General features: G+C 36.1%; 1 protein-coding gene across 4 annotated transcripts in view; it reads left to right on the top strand.

Annotated features, from left to right (window-relative positions):
- Positions 1-16163, top strand: part of ARAP2 (ArfGAP with RhoGAP domain, ankyrin repeat and PH domain 2) — a 172512-nt gene that overhangs the window by 87136 nt on the left and 69213 nt on the right. For all 4 annotated transcript variants that reach the window (XM_032334057.1, XM_032334058.1, XM_032334059.1 and 1 more), the window contains exons 19-20: positions 10589-10752; positions 15906-16118. In XM_032334057.1, coding sequence (XP_032189948.1) covers positions 10589-10752; positions 15906-16118 — 377 coding nt within the window. The remainder of the gene's footprint in view (positions 1-10588; positions 10753-15905; positions 16119-16163) is intronic.

Raw genomic sequence — 16163 nt, 5'->3', positions numbered from 1 at the left:
TGACCTGAGCTGAAGGTAGAGGCTTTAACCCACTGAGCCACCCCGGTGCCCCATAGTCACTATTTAGATACAGATTTTAATCTTCCTGGTGATTTTCTCTAGGTTCATAGCATGACTGTCTTTAAACAGTAAAATATTGCAATAATATTTTGCACACGCCGAGCATTTTTCCTCTAAAAAGCTCTAAACAGAAGGTGTTCCAGATGGTGTCGCTTTAATGTGTATTCTTTGTATACTTAAAAAATTATTATTTTAGAAAATAAAGCTTTCTTGATTACACTTATGGGTTTCTGGCATGCTATTTGGTGCTATTATTGGGACTTAGATTTTGCTTTTCTTTATGCATTAGTTAGGACTTCTTTGTGTGAAAAAAAAATAATAATGTTTTTGAATATCTACTGTTAGTGAATGTTCTGGACCATGAGGTCAGAAGGCGTTTTCCTGGGTAGTAGCTTGTATATTCATTCACTCTACCTGGAATGTTGAAAGCATCCTTTTCTTAAAATTTGAAAACTATTTCTGCACTTTAGCCTTCACACTCTGTGTATCTTTTTCTGATGAATAAGCTGCTCTGTTCACAGCCTTCACTTTCTGTAGCGATATGCCCATTTGTCAGAGACACCTGGTACTAAGCTTTTACTGAAAGGTTGTTGGATACAATGAATACAGTATGGATAACTCAGATATGTTATCAGAAACAGAGAAGAGTGGCGTTTTTATTTGTTTGTTTTTAGTGGGAGTTTGTTTTTTGGGACTCATTGGTTGACCTATAGTAAAGCATAAAGTACTTCATGGCTCCCAAGCCTGGGTGTATTCAGTTTTAATTGCAAATTCCAGACAAAAAGAAGCTAACACTGGAGAGTAAACGCTTCCATCAGTATATTCCACAGTTATCGGACAGACTACTTTTCTCAGTTTGGGAGATTAAGTCCTGAGTTAAAGATTCTTATTTCATATCAATTTATTTCATATGATGGGTTTTTCCCCCCCTCTTGAATTGTATTTTGTAGCAGCTGAGATGTTAGCAATACTCCGGAGGGTGAATTATCTTAAAGTGGTTTCTAAATTGTGCATGTAATTGCAAATTAAATAGTAGCCGATCGCCCACAATATCAGCTTGACTGCTTTTGTAACTTTCTGATGATTTAATTCATAGAGATCGTTTAGTCTGAATGTTGCCAAGACAAACAAGAGATTCTTCTCTCTCACCATGTCTTACTGGTTTTGCAAAAAGAAAGGGACTATTCAAACTTATAAAGTCTTTTTTTTTTTTTGTTAAATAGAATTATAATATTGGGAATGCATGACTATTTAACACAAAAGTAGTTTTTAAAGTATATATTATTTGCTTCCAAAGTTCCTCTTACTCAGTTTAAAGCACCATCCATATACTAGAATGTAAGCTTATGAACAAGTAAATGTGATATTATCTGAAAACATACGAAAGAATGAGAAGATTGCTTCTTAATAAATGGGACCAGGATTACATGTATGTGTGTGTGTCTGTGTGTGTATGTATTTTTTTTAAAGAGAAGACTATTTAACTGGATCTGGAATTCTAGATAGGATTTCAGTAGAAAAAAATGAGGGGGCTAAGAGACTGAAGTATCCCAGGAGGTGGAAACAATAGGTTCAGAGGAATAGGATGGTCAGGGCCAGTGCCAGTTGGCCTTGACCTTTAGTTCCTGAGGAGGCAGCATGATCCAGTGACCCTGGAAAGATAGATTGACACCATATTAGTATTATCAGTTAAATGTAATTAATAATTTGCCTTGTTCTGGAAAGGGTTGCAGGCTCTTTACAAGGGTCCAGAAGATGTCTTTTTTTAAGAGATATTTTAAAACTTAAAAAAAAAATGCTTCTGTTTAAATTGTGAATTTGGATTTATTCTGCAGCCAGTGGAACACTATTAAAGCTTTTAAGCAGACTTGAAACAGGGCTGTTTCTTCATTCCTGTAGGTGATTGCCTAATAGTGTGCAAAGATGAGATTGTAAAATGGAGCCTTTGCCTTCCTGGGGAGTTAGGTGCTTTGCCACTTTTTACTGAACTTTTGGCTTCAGAGGAAACAAGATATTTAGAACAGTATTTCTTTCTGCATTATTTTTGTGACACAGTCTCTGTATCTGCAGATTTTCTTCACAGTTGTTTGTTTGCTTCTGGCTAAGCTTCCATTCTTATGCAGCAAACTCTTATCTGAAGGTGTGGGGAAAAATATTGTATCACTGTAAATTAAAATAAAAGGGATTTATGAGTACAATGACTAAAGAAAATGTGCCAGACCCCCATTTCTGACCATGAAAAAATAACTGGCATGGTACATGACCTCCCATTTCAAACAACTAGAAAGCCAGACAAAATGTATGAACCTGTTTTCAGACTCTGGGACAGTAGGCATTCCAGGATTGTGATCATGGAGAGAAGGGAAACAAGCGAAGTGAGATTTGAGATCACCTTGTCTCTCTACCTGTAGGCACTTTTCAGTCCCTGGCCCAGAGATAGGGGAGATTGAAGCAGAATATGGTGGCTTTGCTACCTTGCAAAGGTAGAAATGGGAGTTTAGGGAATCTGTAGTAGCTAAAATTTTCCAGAGAGAGTGTTAGAACAGAGGTAAGTATGTAGAAGAGAGTTTTGGAAATCTTCATAGATGTATCCTTTCACATGTGGCTCAGTACTGATCTGGATGTTTGTTGGATGAGATTCCCAGAGGTCAGGCAGAAACACCTTCCATGGTATTATGAGCTGAAGAGTTCCCAGAGCTCAGAGGGCACTGGAGGGCATTCACACCCCATCTAGCGAGGTGAGACCTCATTACACATACAGCGTATTGGCAGAGACCCCAAAAAGGTAGCGCCATAGATTTAAGGCAAAACTAGCCGTAGGATAAAGGTAGATTTATTTTTACCTCATTACTAAGCTTAAAAACAGACCTCCAAAGGACCCCAGTGCTCCACAAGTAATTTAGTTGCCAGGGGTCGAACAGGCAAATGATGCCAAAATAAACACCAGTACTCTCTAAGGGAAAACAGCAGTCCTGACACTCTGCATTCATAATGTCTAGCATATAATTGAAATTACTAGTGTTGTGGAAAAGCTACAAGTCAGTTCACAGGAACAGAACCAGAAGAGAAGGATAATCGAATTAGCAAAGATTCTAAACAGTAATTATTAAATTTTATAAATTTATCCAAAGATGTAGAAAAAAACATGAACAATGAGGAAAAATGGGTAATTAAAAAAAGAACCAAATGGAATTTCTAAATCTGAGGAATACATTCTCTGTAAAGAAAACTTCACTATCAGCTTAATGTAGATTCTACATAAAAAAGAGATCAGTGACCTTGAAAGATCAATGACCTTGAAAGCATGCTAATAGCTACCAAAACGCAAGCATGGAGAGGAAAAAGACTAAATAAAATCAGCAGAGTTTCAGTGACCAGTGGGGCAATATCAAGCAGTCTCATGTAAGTGTTAGAATCCCAAAATGAGGGAGGAGAGAGAAGTCAAAAAATCTTTGAAGAATTATAGGTAAATTTATATGAAATTGATAAAAACTGTTTACCCACATATGTACCAAGATCAGCAAACCTCAGGCATATGATAATCAAATTTCTGAAAACAATTGTGAGGGAAAAATAAAATAAATAAGCACCAAGAGAAAAAAGACATTAAATATAGGTGACAAAGAAGAGAGTGTCGTGCAAACCAGAAAATAGTATATTGAAATCCTCTCAAGTGCTGGAGAATAACAAACAAAACAACTAACAGAAAAACAAAAACAAAAAAACCCTCAAATAAGGAAACCAGTAGCTGTTAACCTAAAATACTAAATTGAGCAAAAATATATCTTTCGGAAATGAAAGCAAAATTGTTATGGCCAAATAAATGCTGACTTACACTATAAGACAATGTTTTCATTTTTGTGTGAATGCATAAGATAGTCCCTTTTTCAGTCATATATGTGGGGCGTGCTGTTAGATTTTTGGTTGTGTTTAAAACATTCTTTATGTAATTGTATTTTTTTTTATACAGTCAAATTTATTGATCTTATTTGTGAAGACATTCTGGTTTTGGGCAGTAGACTGGGCTCGAATATGATAGTCTATCTAGACTCTGTGGTTATTATATTGCAATTTTGAGAAAATTGTTTTTGTAAGTCCTGGGGCTTGGTTTCTAGGTCTTATCGAACTGTCTTGATTCATTATAAGGATATAGAATGTTTCGTTATATGACATTGAAGTGCCCTTTAAAATTTATGTTTGAGAAGTGCATAATTAGAATAATTTATTTCTCTGTAGTTAGAGTTCTTCAAAGTAACTTTTCAAATTTTCCAGATATAAATGAAATATTTCTTTGAAATTCTTATCTAGAAATGTAAAATCATTGTTTGATAATACTTGGAATCAAAAAGTCGGCCAACATTTGTGTTGAAAATATCTTTTGATACTTTATTCCAGGCACAGAGATAAGATAAGCATCACAGAGAAAGATGTTGAGCTGAGGCTATTAAATGTCACACATCTACTTCATTAGATGCCGTATTGTAGCATTCAGTGTTTGACAAATTGACTCAGGAGTTAACTTGTCATTACTTGTTCTATCCCTCACTAGTTCACAAGGAGACAGCTAAACTTGTCATCATGGGATTTCTTCTGACTAGAAAGAAAACTTAAAATTCGAAATGTGCACAGTTCACGGCAGAATTATACTGATATTGCAGGAAGGTTGTTGCATTTTGGATTTCTTTAACTGCTTGCTGAAATACCCACTGTACCTGTTTGTTTATAAGCAAGTGATACCAAATACTTTGTATATATTTAGAGTTTAAGTGTCAAGTTAAAAAATTATGTAAGAATCAACAAAAATTAAAACTTTCCCTTTACCTAAGCTCTTGAATTTAGCAAGTCCTAATTTTGATTGTCTACATAATGTGGGGGCTTGATATTTCTCAGAGAATTTACCTGAGTTACATAGTTTCAGTTAGACAAATTATACCAAGCAATAGAGGCTCTTGATGATATGACATAAACAGAAAGGCTAAAGCATGTCAGCACTATTACAACAAGTGTCAGATTTCTTCAAAAAGAAAATTACAGAAACAGGAGGTCTGCTCTGATGCAGTGGAGAATAAGAACAGTTGATCCATGTGTCAGAAAGCAAAAGACGAAGATTACAGATACGCATGTCCAGGAGGAAGTAGGCATCCTAGGAAGTTCAGAAATGTTAGCGTTGTGTCTAGTAAGGTGCTTCTAGCTTTATCTTCTTAGAGAAACATTTATAGAAAAGAAGCTGAAGGAAAGAAAGGTGGACTTTTATTTCTTTTTAAGTTAGGGCTAGTGAATTACCAGGAATGTAAGATGAGACCCCCCCGCAACAAAAAACAAAATAATACAAAAAATACAACAATCTAGTGTTCATGCAGCTCATTTCTTTCTCTTTAGGGTGAATCCAAAGTAGCCCACTCAGAGTTTGAAATCAAGATCAAAGAGTTCTACTTTGTTGTAAAGACACAGCATTGATTACTTTTACTTTGTAAAGTAAAAGTGATTACTTTTAACTTGTGTTTCAAACCAAATTTTTTCTACCTACTGATAGGATTTTAAAACTATTATGAACCACGAAATGCCACACACAGTGCTCATGACTAGACATATGAAAACGCTTTCTTCCTTACCTCTCTATGCAAGTTTGGGTTCTAGCAGCCAAACATTTATGCATAGAACAGATGGTATAAGGGAGGGCAAGTCAGCTACTCATAATTAAGGCGGGGCACACATACTAAGCATCTGGACATTAGGGATAGGACATTAAGGATAGAGTGCCAGGGAGGGTTATCTGGAGTATACTTGGGGGAGAGTTGGAGTAGCCAACCAAAGATCAGGAGATACTTATTGCAATAAAATGTGATTTTTTTTTTTTAAACTGTTGTCTTTAATGTAGGAGACTGGCAGAGTTGGAGGGGAAAATATGGGCCAGATCATAAAGGCATTTTAATATTGAAAACTCCAGAGCTGGAGAAGGCAAATGATTAGGAAATGATGCCATTGGCTTTGCATTTATTTATTTATAAATTCATTTTTAATTTTTTTTAATTCAAGTGTAGTTGACATGTAATGTTAGTTTGGGCGTACACGTAGTGATTCAACATTCATATAGATAGTGAAGAGATCACTATAGTAAATCTGTCTACCATCTGTCACCTTAAAAGATTATTGCATATTTTACATTTCCTGGGCAGTACATTGTATCCTCATGTCACATCTATTTTAACTGGATGTTTGTACCTCTTATTTTCTACTTAGTTTGTACCCTTCCCCAATTTTCCCTTTCCCCTCACTCTCCTCCTCTCTGGCAACCACCGTATCTAACCACTGTATCTAAGGTTCAATATCTATTTTTGTTTCTTAGATTCCACATATAAGTGAAATCATTTATTTGTCTTTCTGTGACGTATGTCACTTAGTATAATACCATCTCTGTCCATCCATGTTGTCAAAAATGGCAAGATTTTAGGCTTCTATATGGCTGAGTAATGTTTCAAACATATACATATACACATAGATGTATATACATATACTGTCAGTGTCTTCCTTTATGTCTCCCCCCCCATGTGTGTGTGTGTATGTGTGTGTCTTTATGAAAATCCATTCCCCCCCACTTTGTCTTTCGATTGGAATATTTAGTTCATTTACATTTGACGTAGTTATTGATAGATATGTACCTATTGCCATTTTGTTGATTGTTTTCTGTTGTTGTTGTAGTTTTTCTGTTCCTTTCTTCTTCTTCTCCCTTTCGTTATGATTTCATGACATTTGGTCCCTAGTGGTAAGTTTGTATTCCTCTTTCTTCTTCTTTTTTTTTGGTGCAGATTTTATAGATATTTGGTTTTTGGTTTCCATGAGGTTCATATATAATATCCTTAATCTACAGTCATTTGCTTTAAGTTAATGGTTATGTTCAAAGCAGTGCATTTTAACTGCCTACCCTCCACCACTTTTTATGTTTTTGATATCACATTTTACCCATTATTATCATGTGTGTTCTTTAATTATGTAGTCCTAGATGATTTTACTACTTTTGTCTTGTAATCTGTATTCTAGCTTTGTAAGTTGTTAGGCCCACTTCCTTTACTATATATATTTACCATTACCAATGAGATATTTTTTTCTTTTATAGTTTTTAATTTCAGTTGTGGCCTTCTCTTTTTTTTTTTATTTATTTTTTTTTTTTAAAGATTTTTTTTTATTTTCTTTATCAGAGAGAGAGAGGGGGAGAGAGCGAGCACAGGCAGACAGAATGGCAGGCAGAGGCAGAGGGAGAAGCAGGCTCCCTGCTGAGCAAGGAGCCCGATGTGGGACTCGATCCCAGGACGCTGGGATCATGACCTGAGCCGAAGGCAGCTGCTTAACCAACTGAGCCACCCAGGTGTCCCAATGGCCTTCTCTTTTTATTTAAAGACGTCCTCTTAACATTTCTTGTAAGTCTGGTTTGATGAACGCCTTCAGTTTTTCCTTATCTGAGAAACTTCTTATTGCTCCTTTAATTCGGAGTGATAATATTGCTGGGTGTAGAGTATTCTTGCTTGTAATTTTTTTTTCCTTTCAGCACTTTGAATATGTCGTGTTACTCTGTTTGGTAAAATTTCTGTTATAAAATCAGTTGATAGTCTTAAGGGGGTTCCCTTGTAGGTAAGGGGTTGTTTTCTCTTGATGCTTTTAAGATTCTCGATTTAACTCCTGACACTAGTTATAATACGTCTTGGTGTGAGTCTGTTTGGGTTCATGTTAGATTGGACTCTTCTGTTTCTGAACTTGGAGGTCTGTTTCCTTTATCAGGTTAGGGAAGTATTCAGACATTATTTCTTCAAATAGGTTTTCTTCCCCCCCCCCTTTTTTTTTCTTTATTCTCCTCTGGGACTCTTATAATGCAAATATTTGAATACTTGATGCTGTCCTATTGGTCTCTTAAACTATGCTCACTTTTTAAATTACCTTTTCTTTTTGCTGTTCTGTTTGGGTGATTTTCATTCCCAAGTCTTCCATTCCTCTGCACTCACCCATTCTTCTGCATTCTTTAATCTGCTGTTGATTCCTAACTTCCTTTCAGTTATTATATTCTTCAGCCCTGATTCTTTTTTATATTGTCTATCTCTTCATTGAAGTTCCACCTGTGTTCATTTTTCCTTAGATTTTAGTAAACATCATTATGATCCTTACTTCAAGTCCATCTGGTCTAGCTTGTCATTCAAAGCCATCGTTTCTTTGTTTATTTTCTGTTTAGATTATTGATTAAGTGGGGTATTAAAGTCCCCTATTATTGTGTCGCTATCAATTAGTTCCTCTATGTTTGTTATTAATCATTTATATATTTGGGCGCTCCCATGTTGTGGGCATAAATATTTACAATTGTTGGATCTCCTTGTTGGATTATCCTCTTTATTATGATACCGTGCCCTTCTTTATCTCTTCTTACCGTCTTTTCTTTTAAAGTCTAGTTTGTCAGATAAAAGTATTGCCACTCCAGCTTTCTTTTGACATCCTTTTGTGTGATAAATGTTTCTACATCCCTTCACTTTTTCTTTTTTTTTAAGGTTTGTTTTTATTTATTTGACAGAGCGCAAGCATGGGGAGCAGCAGACAGAGGGAGAGGGAGAAGCAGGCTCCCCACGGAGCAGGGAGCCTGATGTAGGACTTGATCCCAGGACTCTGGGATCATGACCCAAACTGAAGGCAGACGCTTACCTGAGTGAGCCACCCAGACACCCCATCCCCTCACTTTCAACCTTAGCTGTCCTTAAGTCTAAAATGAATCTCTTGTGGACAGCATAATGATGGGTCTTGTTTTTCTATCCATTCTGACACCCTATGTCTTTGGATTAGAGCCTTTAGTCCATTTACATTTAAAGTAATTATTGATGGATATTTATTTATTATCATTTTATTATGTGTTTTGTTGTTTTTGGAGATTTTCTCAGATCCTTTATGTTTTTGTCACTTTTGGGTCTTTCCACTCAAAGAATCCCCTTTAGTATTTCTTGCAAAGCTGGTTTAGTGGTATGACCATTACTTTGAATTCTTTATCTGGCAGCTTGCTTGTCTCTGTTTTGTTGTTTTTCTGAGATTCTGTTTTGTTCTTTCATTAGGAATATATTCCTCTGTCTCATTATTTTGTTTAACTCTGTTTCTTTCTATCAGTTTCATTTCTCAATCTTGAGATTAGTTTTGTATATTAGATCACTCCTGAGGAGTGGAGATTAGAGAGCCACGTGGAGAAGTGGGAAAGGAGGTTTATTAGGAGGAGCAGTGTGAAGACCTGAAATCAAACAGTGCTGGAATGGAGAGGAAACAGAGTAAATATATTCAGGAACAAGAATCTGCAGAATTCGGATGGCAGTGATAGGGATGGGTGGGGACAGGAACCAATTTAAAATCAGTTAATCCTGGGGCACCTGAGTGGCTCAGGGTTATGAGATTGAGCCCTGTGTGGGACATGCTGGTTGTGGAGCCTGCTTAACATTCTCTCTCCCAAACACCCAACTTAGGTGTGTGCATGCACACCCTCTGTCTCTTAAAAAAAAAAAAAAAAAGAGAGAGAGAGAGAGATAAATAAATGAATCCTAAATTTCTGGTGGAATAAGCGGTTAATTTTAGTACCTGTTTGGTATGAGAAAGAGAAAGTTTTGAGATAGTTGTGGCACAGTAAGATGAGGGTGTCCAAAAATTAATATTAATTAGTATAATGGTTTTTACTACTTAGTTATTAATGTTACATTCATTGAGTGTTGAGGGAGGTACTATTATTACCTTCATTTTGCCACTGATGAAACTGTGGCCCAAAGAAGGTTGGTAACTTGTCCTAGGTCACAAAGGAATTAAGTGCAGAGTGAAAATTTGAATTTGGGAGGTGATTTTCCAGTCTCTTGACTGCTTTATGCTCTTGCTTTTCAGTCACATGGAGACCTGATCTGTGAGATACATATATAACCTGGATATAGGGATTTGTGGTTATCACCCCCAGGAGAGGGACAAAGCCACTGACCAGAATGAATGACATGTCTCTGCAGAGTCCTTGGAGTTCATGCGAGTGCTCTGAGGTTCAAAAAGAGGAAGTGAGCTTGTGTGGAGATTGAGTGACCAGAAAGACAGGAGGAAAAACCAGAACAAATTGTATTTTTTTTTTCCTTAAGAATGTTTTTTTTTTTTTTTCTTAATAAATGAAATCATTGACAGTTCTAAAAATGTTGAAAAATGTAGCCGCAAAATCTAGTCACCCATGATGCTGGCCACAGTATTTTCAGTTCACATATTCAGAAACAAAATAAAAGAGGTCAGGAAATGTAAGGGAGGTGAGACCATGAATTCAGAGAACTTCCTGTCTTCCTGGAGAGATGTGACTACACAGGCAAAAGGGAGCTCGAATGGGAGCTAATGGTGGACGGAGGGTTTTTCTTCTCATGGATGAGACAAGATCACATTTATATGTATTAAGGATCATCTGTCTAGAAGTAAGAATTAAAAAAAAAAACCCTAAAAAAAACAAAAACAAAAACAACACCCAAATTATAATTTGAAATGCTTTTAAACTTTACAGAACATTATACATCCATGGGCATAGCAAGTTGGATTTCACAGTCTGGCATACCGCAATTGAGAAAGCAGCAGGTACAGATGGCAATGCTCTACAGGATCAGCAGCTCAGCAAAAATGACGTCCCCATTATTGTGAACAGCTGTATAGCATTTGTTACACAGTATGGTGAGTATCACAGAGTTTTTATTCAACCCACAGAACTCATAGTATCATTCTTAGAGTTTTTAAGTGGTATCTCCATTGGACTGCACCAGGGCTCTTGATATTTGTAAGTACATCCATGAAAAATAAAAACATAGTCACTATTCAGCCAAATGTCATTCTTTCTCCCAATAAAATTCAAATTACATAACATACTTTTACTATTTTCTTTTTCTCATGTGCATAAAAATATGGTATTTTAATACCATAAAAAAACCATTCCATAAAAATATGGTATTTTAAATACCATATTGAAACAATCTGTAAGATGTATATTAGAAATAGATTGAAGACTATATTTTTTCAGAGATTTTTAAGCTTTCAGTAAAGTGAAGGGGAAGACAAAGTGTTGCCTCATAATTATGTTTTTGGAAGTGGTAAACTGTGGGACAATATTGTGAAAGAATGGATTCTTTTGGTGCCATATATTCAAGTGTGTGGGTACATTTATTTCATTCAGCATGCTCTTGTTCACGTGTTTACATTAAGAATTGTGGTTATTATAATAGTTTTGACTTAATTTTAACAGGCATTTTCATGAATAGCTTCCAAGTAAAAGGTAACTGGTTGACCATGTATGGTCTAGGTTCATTTTAATTTAATACTCTATGATAGTATTTTAGATGTACCTGAAAAGTAAAGTATGATTTTATTTTTTATGTTTATTTTCAAATTACTTTGAATTCCTCAAATTCTTTCTGTTTCATATTTTCTTAATACTCTAAAAGGTAGAAGTTTAACTGTATTTTTATTTTCTATTTTATTTATTTTTTAAGATTTTATTTATTTATTTGACAGAGAGAGATCACAAGCAGGAAGAGAGGCAGACAGAGAGAGGGAGGAAGGGAAGCAGGCTCCTCGCTGAGCAGAGAGTCTGATGCGGGACTTGATCCCAGGACCCTGAGATCATGACCTGAGCCCGAAGACAGAGGCTTTAACCCACTGAGCCACCCAGGCGCCCCTAACTATATTTTTAATGTAAAAATGTTTTCTACCTGTTAATCTATAGATAAGTGTCATTGATTTAGATTACAAATGTGGAAAAGTAAAATGATTGATCTTATATTTTAGAAGGCAATTAACTTTTATTTTTGTTCTCTCAATATTAGAAGTGTCCTTGGGTGTTTTTAATTTGAAAAGAAGGTATAATGAGTGAGAGAGCGGCTGTAAAATATTTTGTTATTAGTTTGTTACTTATTTATTGTCCACTGAATGCCAGCCATTGATCTTGTTGCTGGAAATACAGCAGTGAGAGTAAAACGTTAAAGACAAAGCCATGAGTCATGGGTTTCAGTATGAGAACTGACAATAAACTGATAAGAGCAAAATGTCAAAAATAACAGGCTATGAAGAAAACAATTTTTAGAAATTATAATGTGTGTATATTAACCTATTTTCTTCTGGGGAGAATTCCATTTTAAGTATTTTGCTTATTTCACATATAATCCAAGTACAACTATTATTGATACTCAGATTCACTGTGTTTGAATTATATATATTTGAATTATATATCTAGCATAAATATGTATGTAATCACATTATTTGGCTATTACTGTATGAAGCTCCTTCCTATGATAGTATGTCTGTATTCTCCTTATCAGTGGTAATCATCTGTTCATTTGAAAATGGGAGAGGAGGAAGGTTATTGTCTTTATTTATTAGTCATTCCTTATTAGTGCACTTGAATTTCATAGGTATAAATGAATTACACACATATTATGTTTTAGCAAGAGCATAACCTCATTGGGAATTTTCACATCATGTTAGTTTCATAATGGCAGAGGGTCTTTCTTAAGCTGAGAAATGATTAAAATAACTCCACTAGCTCCAGTGAATCCAATTTATTGTTTCTCTAGGGAAATCAGAAGTTTGTGGTGTTTCTTTGAATTTAAAATCATTAAGCATTAGATTGTTTCCAACCAAATTTCATACATTAAAACTACTTTGTAACACTGGCATAAGGTACATTAACTTGCATATTAAAGTAATAAAGCCAACGAAAGACTTTTTATGCTTTGTTTTGTTTTTAATGAGCAGAACATGGGGAAATCACAATGTTACCAGCACGTATAGAAGGAAAGATACTATATGCACTTAACAAAATGCCAGGTGATTAATAGAATGCAGGTGGTTGATTCAGAGCTTTTACAAAACTGCAATTATTTTGAACTTCCTGACCTATGTATTAAAATCTGAAGGCCAGTCGCGTCTGGATGGGTCAGTCTGTTAAATGCTCTGCGGTCACCTCAGGTCATGATCCCAGTATCCTGGAATCAAGCCCTGCATCAGGAGCCACCTTCTTTTCCCTGCTTGTGCTCTCTGGCTCTCAAATTAATAAAATATTTTAAATAAATAAATAAAATCTGAAGACCAATTTTTTATGCTCACAGTGTCAAGGTTTGATCTTGACCAACTTTACACTCAAATTTATAGAGTTTAATTTTTTTTTAATGAGTTATAGTAGTTTTTTGCAGGGAAATTTATGTAAACAAAGTTGTTTAAATTCACATGCAGTTAACTTGAGTACTCACTATTAGAAATTTACTCAACTAGAAGCACAAGATCTCAAAAACTTAGTCACATTTTTTTTTGTTTTTGTAGAAGTTGCTTATTCTTGCATTAAATAATCATTTATTGAATGCTTACTAAGTTCTAGTCACAGTGTAGTTAACTGTATGCAGAGAATAAGACATGCCCCTTGCCTTCTAGGTATTTACAGACCTTTGAATCAAAGGCAAACAACTAGGCAGTTAGCATCTCAAGTGTACAAAATTCTGTGGTAGAGAGAGTCAGCGGTTGGTACGAGGTGAATTTCACCTGGAGTAGGGGTAGTCATTGGTTTATGGGTGAGATGTGGTGCCTACCATGATTAAGAGAAAGTAGGAGCTATTCAGAAGAAGGGAATAGGACTTCTAGGAGGAGGAACAGTGTATGCCCATGTATAGAGTCATAAGGGAAGTTGTCTTTTGAGGAAACTTTGTGTAATTAAATGTGGCCAGAGCTTAATGTTGGAATAACGGGAGAAAGGAGACAGGAGGGTTAAGCTTATTTGTGTAGAGCCTTAAATATTGTAGTATGCACTCAAACTTGCCATCTAGGCAGTGGGAAGGTGGTACGCAGATTTTTTTTTTTTTGGTACACAGATTTTTAAGTATGTTGGTTACACCAGCAGACCTGTATCTCAGATCAAGCTGTTATCACTGTGGAGGTGGACTGGAGGGTTGCCTAAAAATAGGGGTGGGTGTTGTGAAAATGTAGTGAGGAATTGAGTGCAAAAAATAACAAACAGTACAGGAGATGAAGGAAAGGGGACAATTTTGAGAACAAGGTTATGATGAAAAATGTATGTGACATTTGTTTTGTTTCGCTTTAATATTGTAAGCGAGAAAGAAAAGTTCTGACTTAAAAAGAACTAGGGAGAAGGCACTTCCATGTATTGAGATACAGGAACAAGATAAAGAACATACTGGGATTGGTAGGTGACCTAGCAAATGGGACAGGAGACTTAATTCCTCAGATTTTTTTGATTTGTCCATGATAATTTTGTGCCTGTGTGTGTGTGTGTGTGTGTGTGTGTGTGTGTGTGTGTTTGACATCTTAGAAATGAAAACCCAGGTGAAAATGTATATGTAGTAGTTGAAGTGATAAAGTTGGGTTCACCCTGAGAATTTTGTCGGGGAGTCAGGAAGACAAGCGACTTGATGAATTTCTGGAATCTTTAGTAAACGCTTGATGGTAATATATCTAGAAGACTGGAAGAGTCATCATAGAGGAAAGGGGGGAAGATATGCGATCATAACGTCACAAAAACCATGAAATTAAAAGAATTTTAGCATGGATTCATTTGAATGTCAAATACTGCAGGAGATTCTCATTGGATAAAAACAAGAAAACATATAGAAAATAGGATGTCAATGGTATTCTTTTTTTTTTTTTAAAGATCTTATTTATTTATTTGACACAGAGAGAGAGAGATCACAAGTAGGCAGAGAGGCAGGCAGAGAGAGAGGAGGAAGCAAGCTCCCTGCTGAGCAGAGAGCCTGATGCGGGGCTAGATCCCAGGACCCTGAGACCATGACCTGAGCGGAAGGCAGAGGCTTAACCCACTGAGCCACCCAGGCGCCCTGTCATTCGTATTCTTGATGAAGGTGGTCCCAGTTGCGTGGGGATTGGGCACAGAAGCAAGATTGTGGCTCAAAGATGAACAGAAGTGAGGGTGAGATGATAGGAAGAATAAGTACAGGAAATTCAGCACGGTTTTGGAAGGAGGAGAAACCAGAGATCTGAGAGGGGGGCAAAGTTACCATTTAATCAAATTAATTAATTAATTAATTTTTGCATTATCATCATTAGCATCACTCTTCTTTACTCCTCTTCCTCTTACTACCTCACCTCTCCCCTTTAGTTTACATGGGGCACTTAATGAACCAAAAACTTTGTAAAGGAGATGACCCTCAGGGCGCCTGGGTGGCTCCATTGGTTAAGCATCTGATTCTTGATTTCAGCTCAGGTCATGATCTCAGGGTCCTGAGATCAAGTCCCACACTGAGCTCTGTGCTGAGTGTGGAGCCTGTTGGAGATTCTCGCTCTTCCTCTCTCTCTGCCTCTCCCCCGCCTCAAAAAAACAAAAAACAAAACTAAACAAAACAAAGGATATGACCCATGACCCAATTCTTCATCTAGAAGAAGAAAAAAATGTGAAATAGGCAGAAATTAATATACAAATATGAGTGCAGAGGGTTAAGAAAAAATTATACCAGAGAGTCTGTTTACTGGTGAAGCTGGAGACGAGCTTGAATTCCGGGAGACAAAGTGAAGCTAGCGCACCTTTGGTTTAAAAAAAAAAAAAATATTGCAGATACCATGAAAAACTGAGGGAAGGGCTAACTAGGGGCTTGCTAACAGCTGAGGATGAAGCTGAAATAGTTCATCAGGTTTACATTTTAAATACCTAAATTAGTGGGCAGGAGAGGCTCTTTCCCTCATTGTGTTTCTATCAACTCTTGGATAATGATTTTGTCTTGCTCAATATCCCAATACAAATTTGTTCTGTTTCTAAGGTTTAAGAGTGGATTTTGATTTTCAACTTTTTTCATAGAAATTTTTTTTAAACAAAGGTTTAGGATGCAAATATATCTATCAAAAGGATGGTGATCCTTTGCACATAAGTGAACTTCTGGAGAGTTTCAAAAAAGATGCAAGAAGCTTTAAATTGAGAGCAGGAAAACATCAGCTTGAAGATGTGACTGGCGTGTTGAAGAATTTTCTCTCTGACATTGACGACGCACTTCTTACTAAGGAGCTCTATCCGTATTGGATCTCTGCTTTAGGTAATACATATAAAACAGAACATAATAAATGCTTGTCTTCTAACT

The sequence above is a fragment of the Mustela erminea genome, chromosome 2 (genome assembly GCF_009829155.1).
Source record: "Mustela erminea isolate mMusErm1 chromosome 2, mMusErm1.Pri, whole genome shotgun sequence".
NCBI classification, from domain to species: domain Eukaryota; kingdom Metazoa; phylum Chordata; class Mammalia; order Carnivora; family Mustelidae; genus Mustela; species Mustela erminea.
The sequence above is the reverse complement of the archived record's forward strand: the minus strand, read 5'-3'. Positions and strand labels throughout refer to the sequence as shown.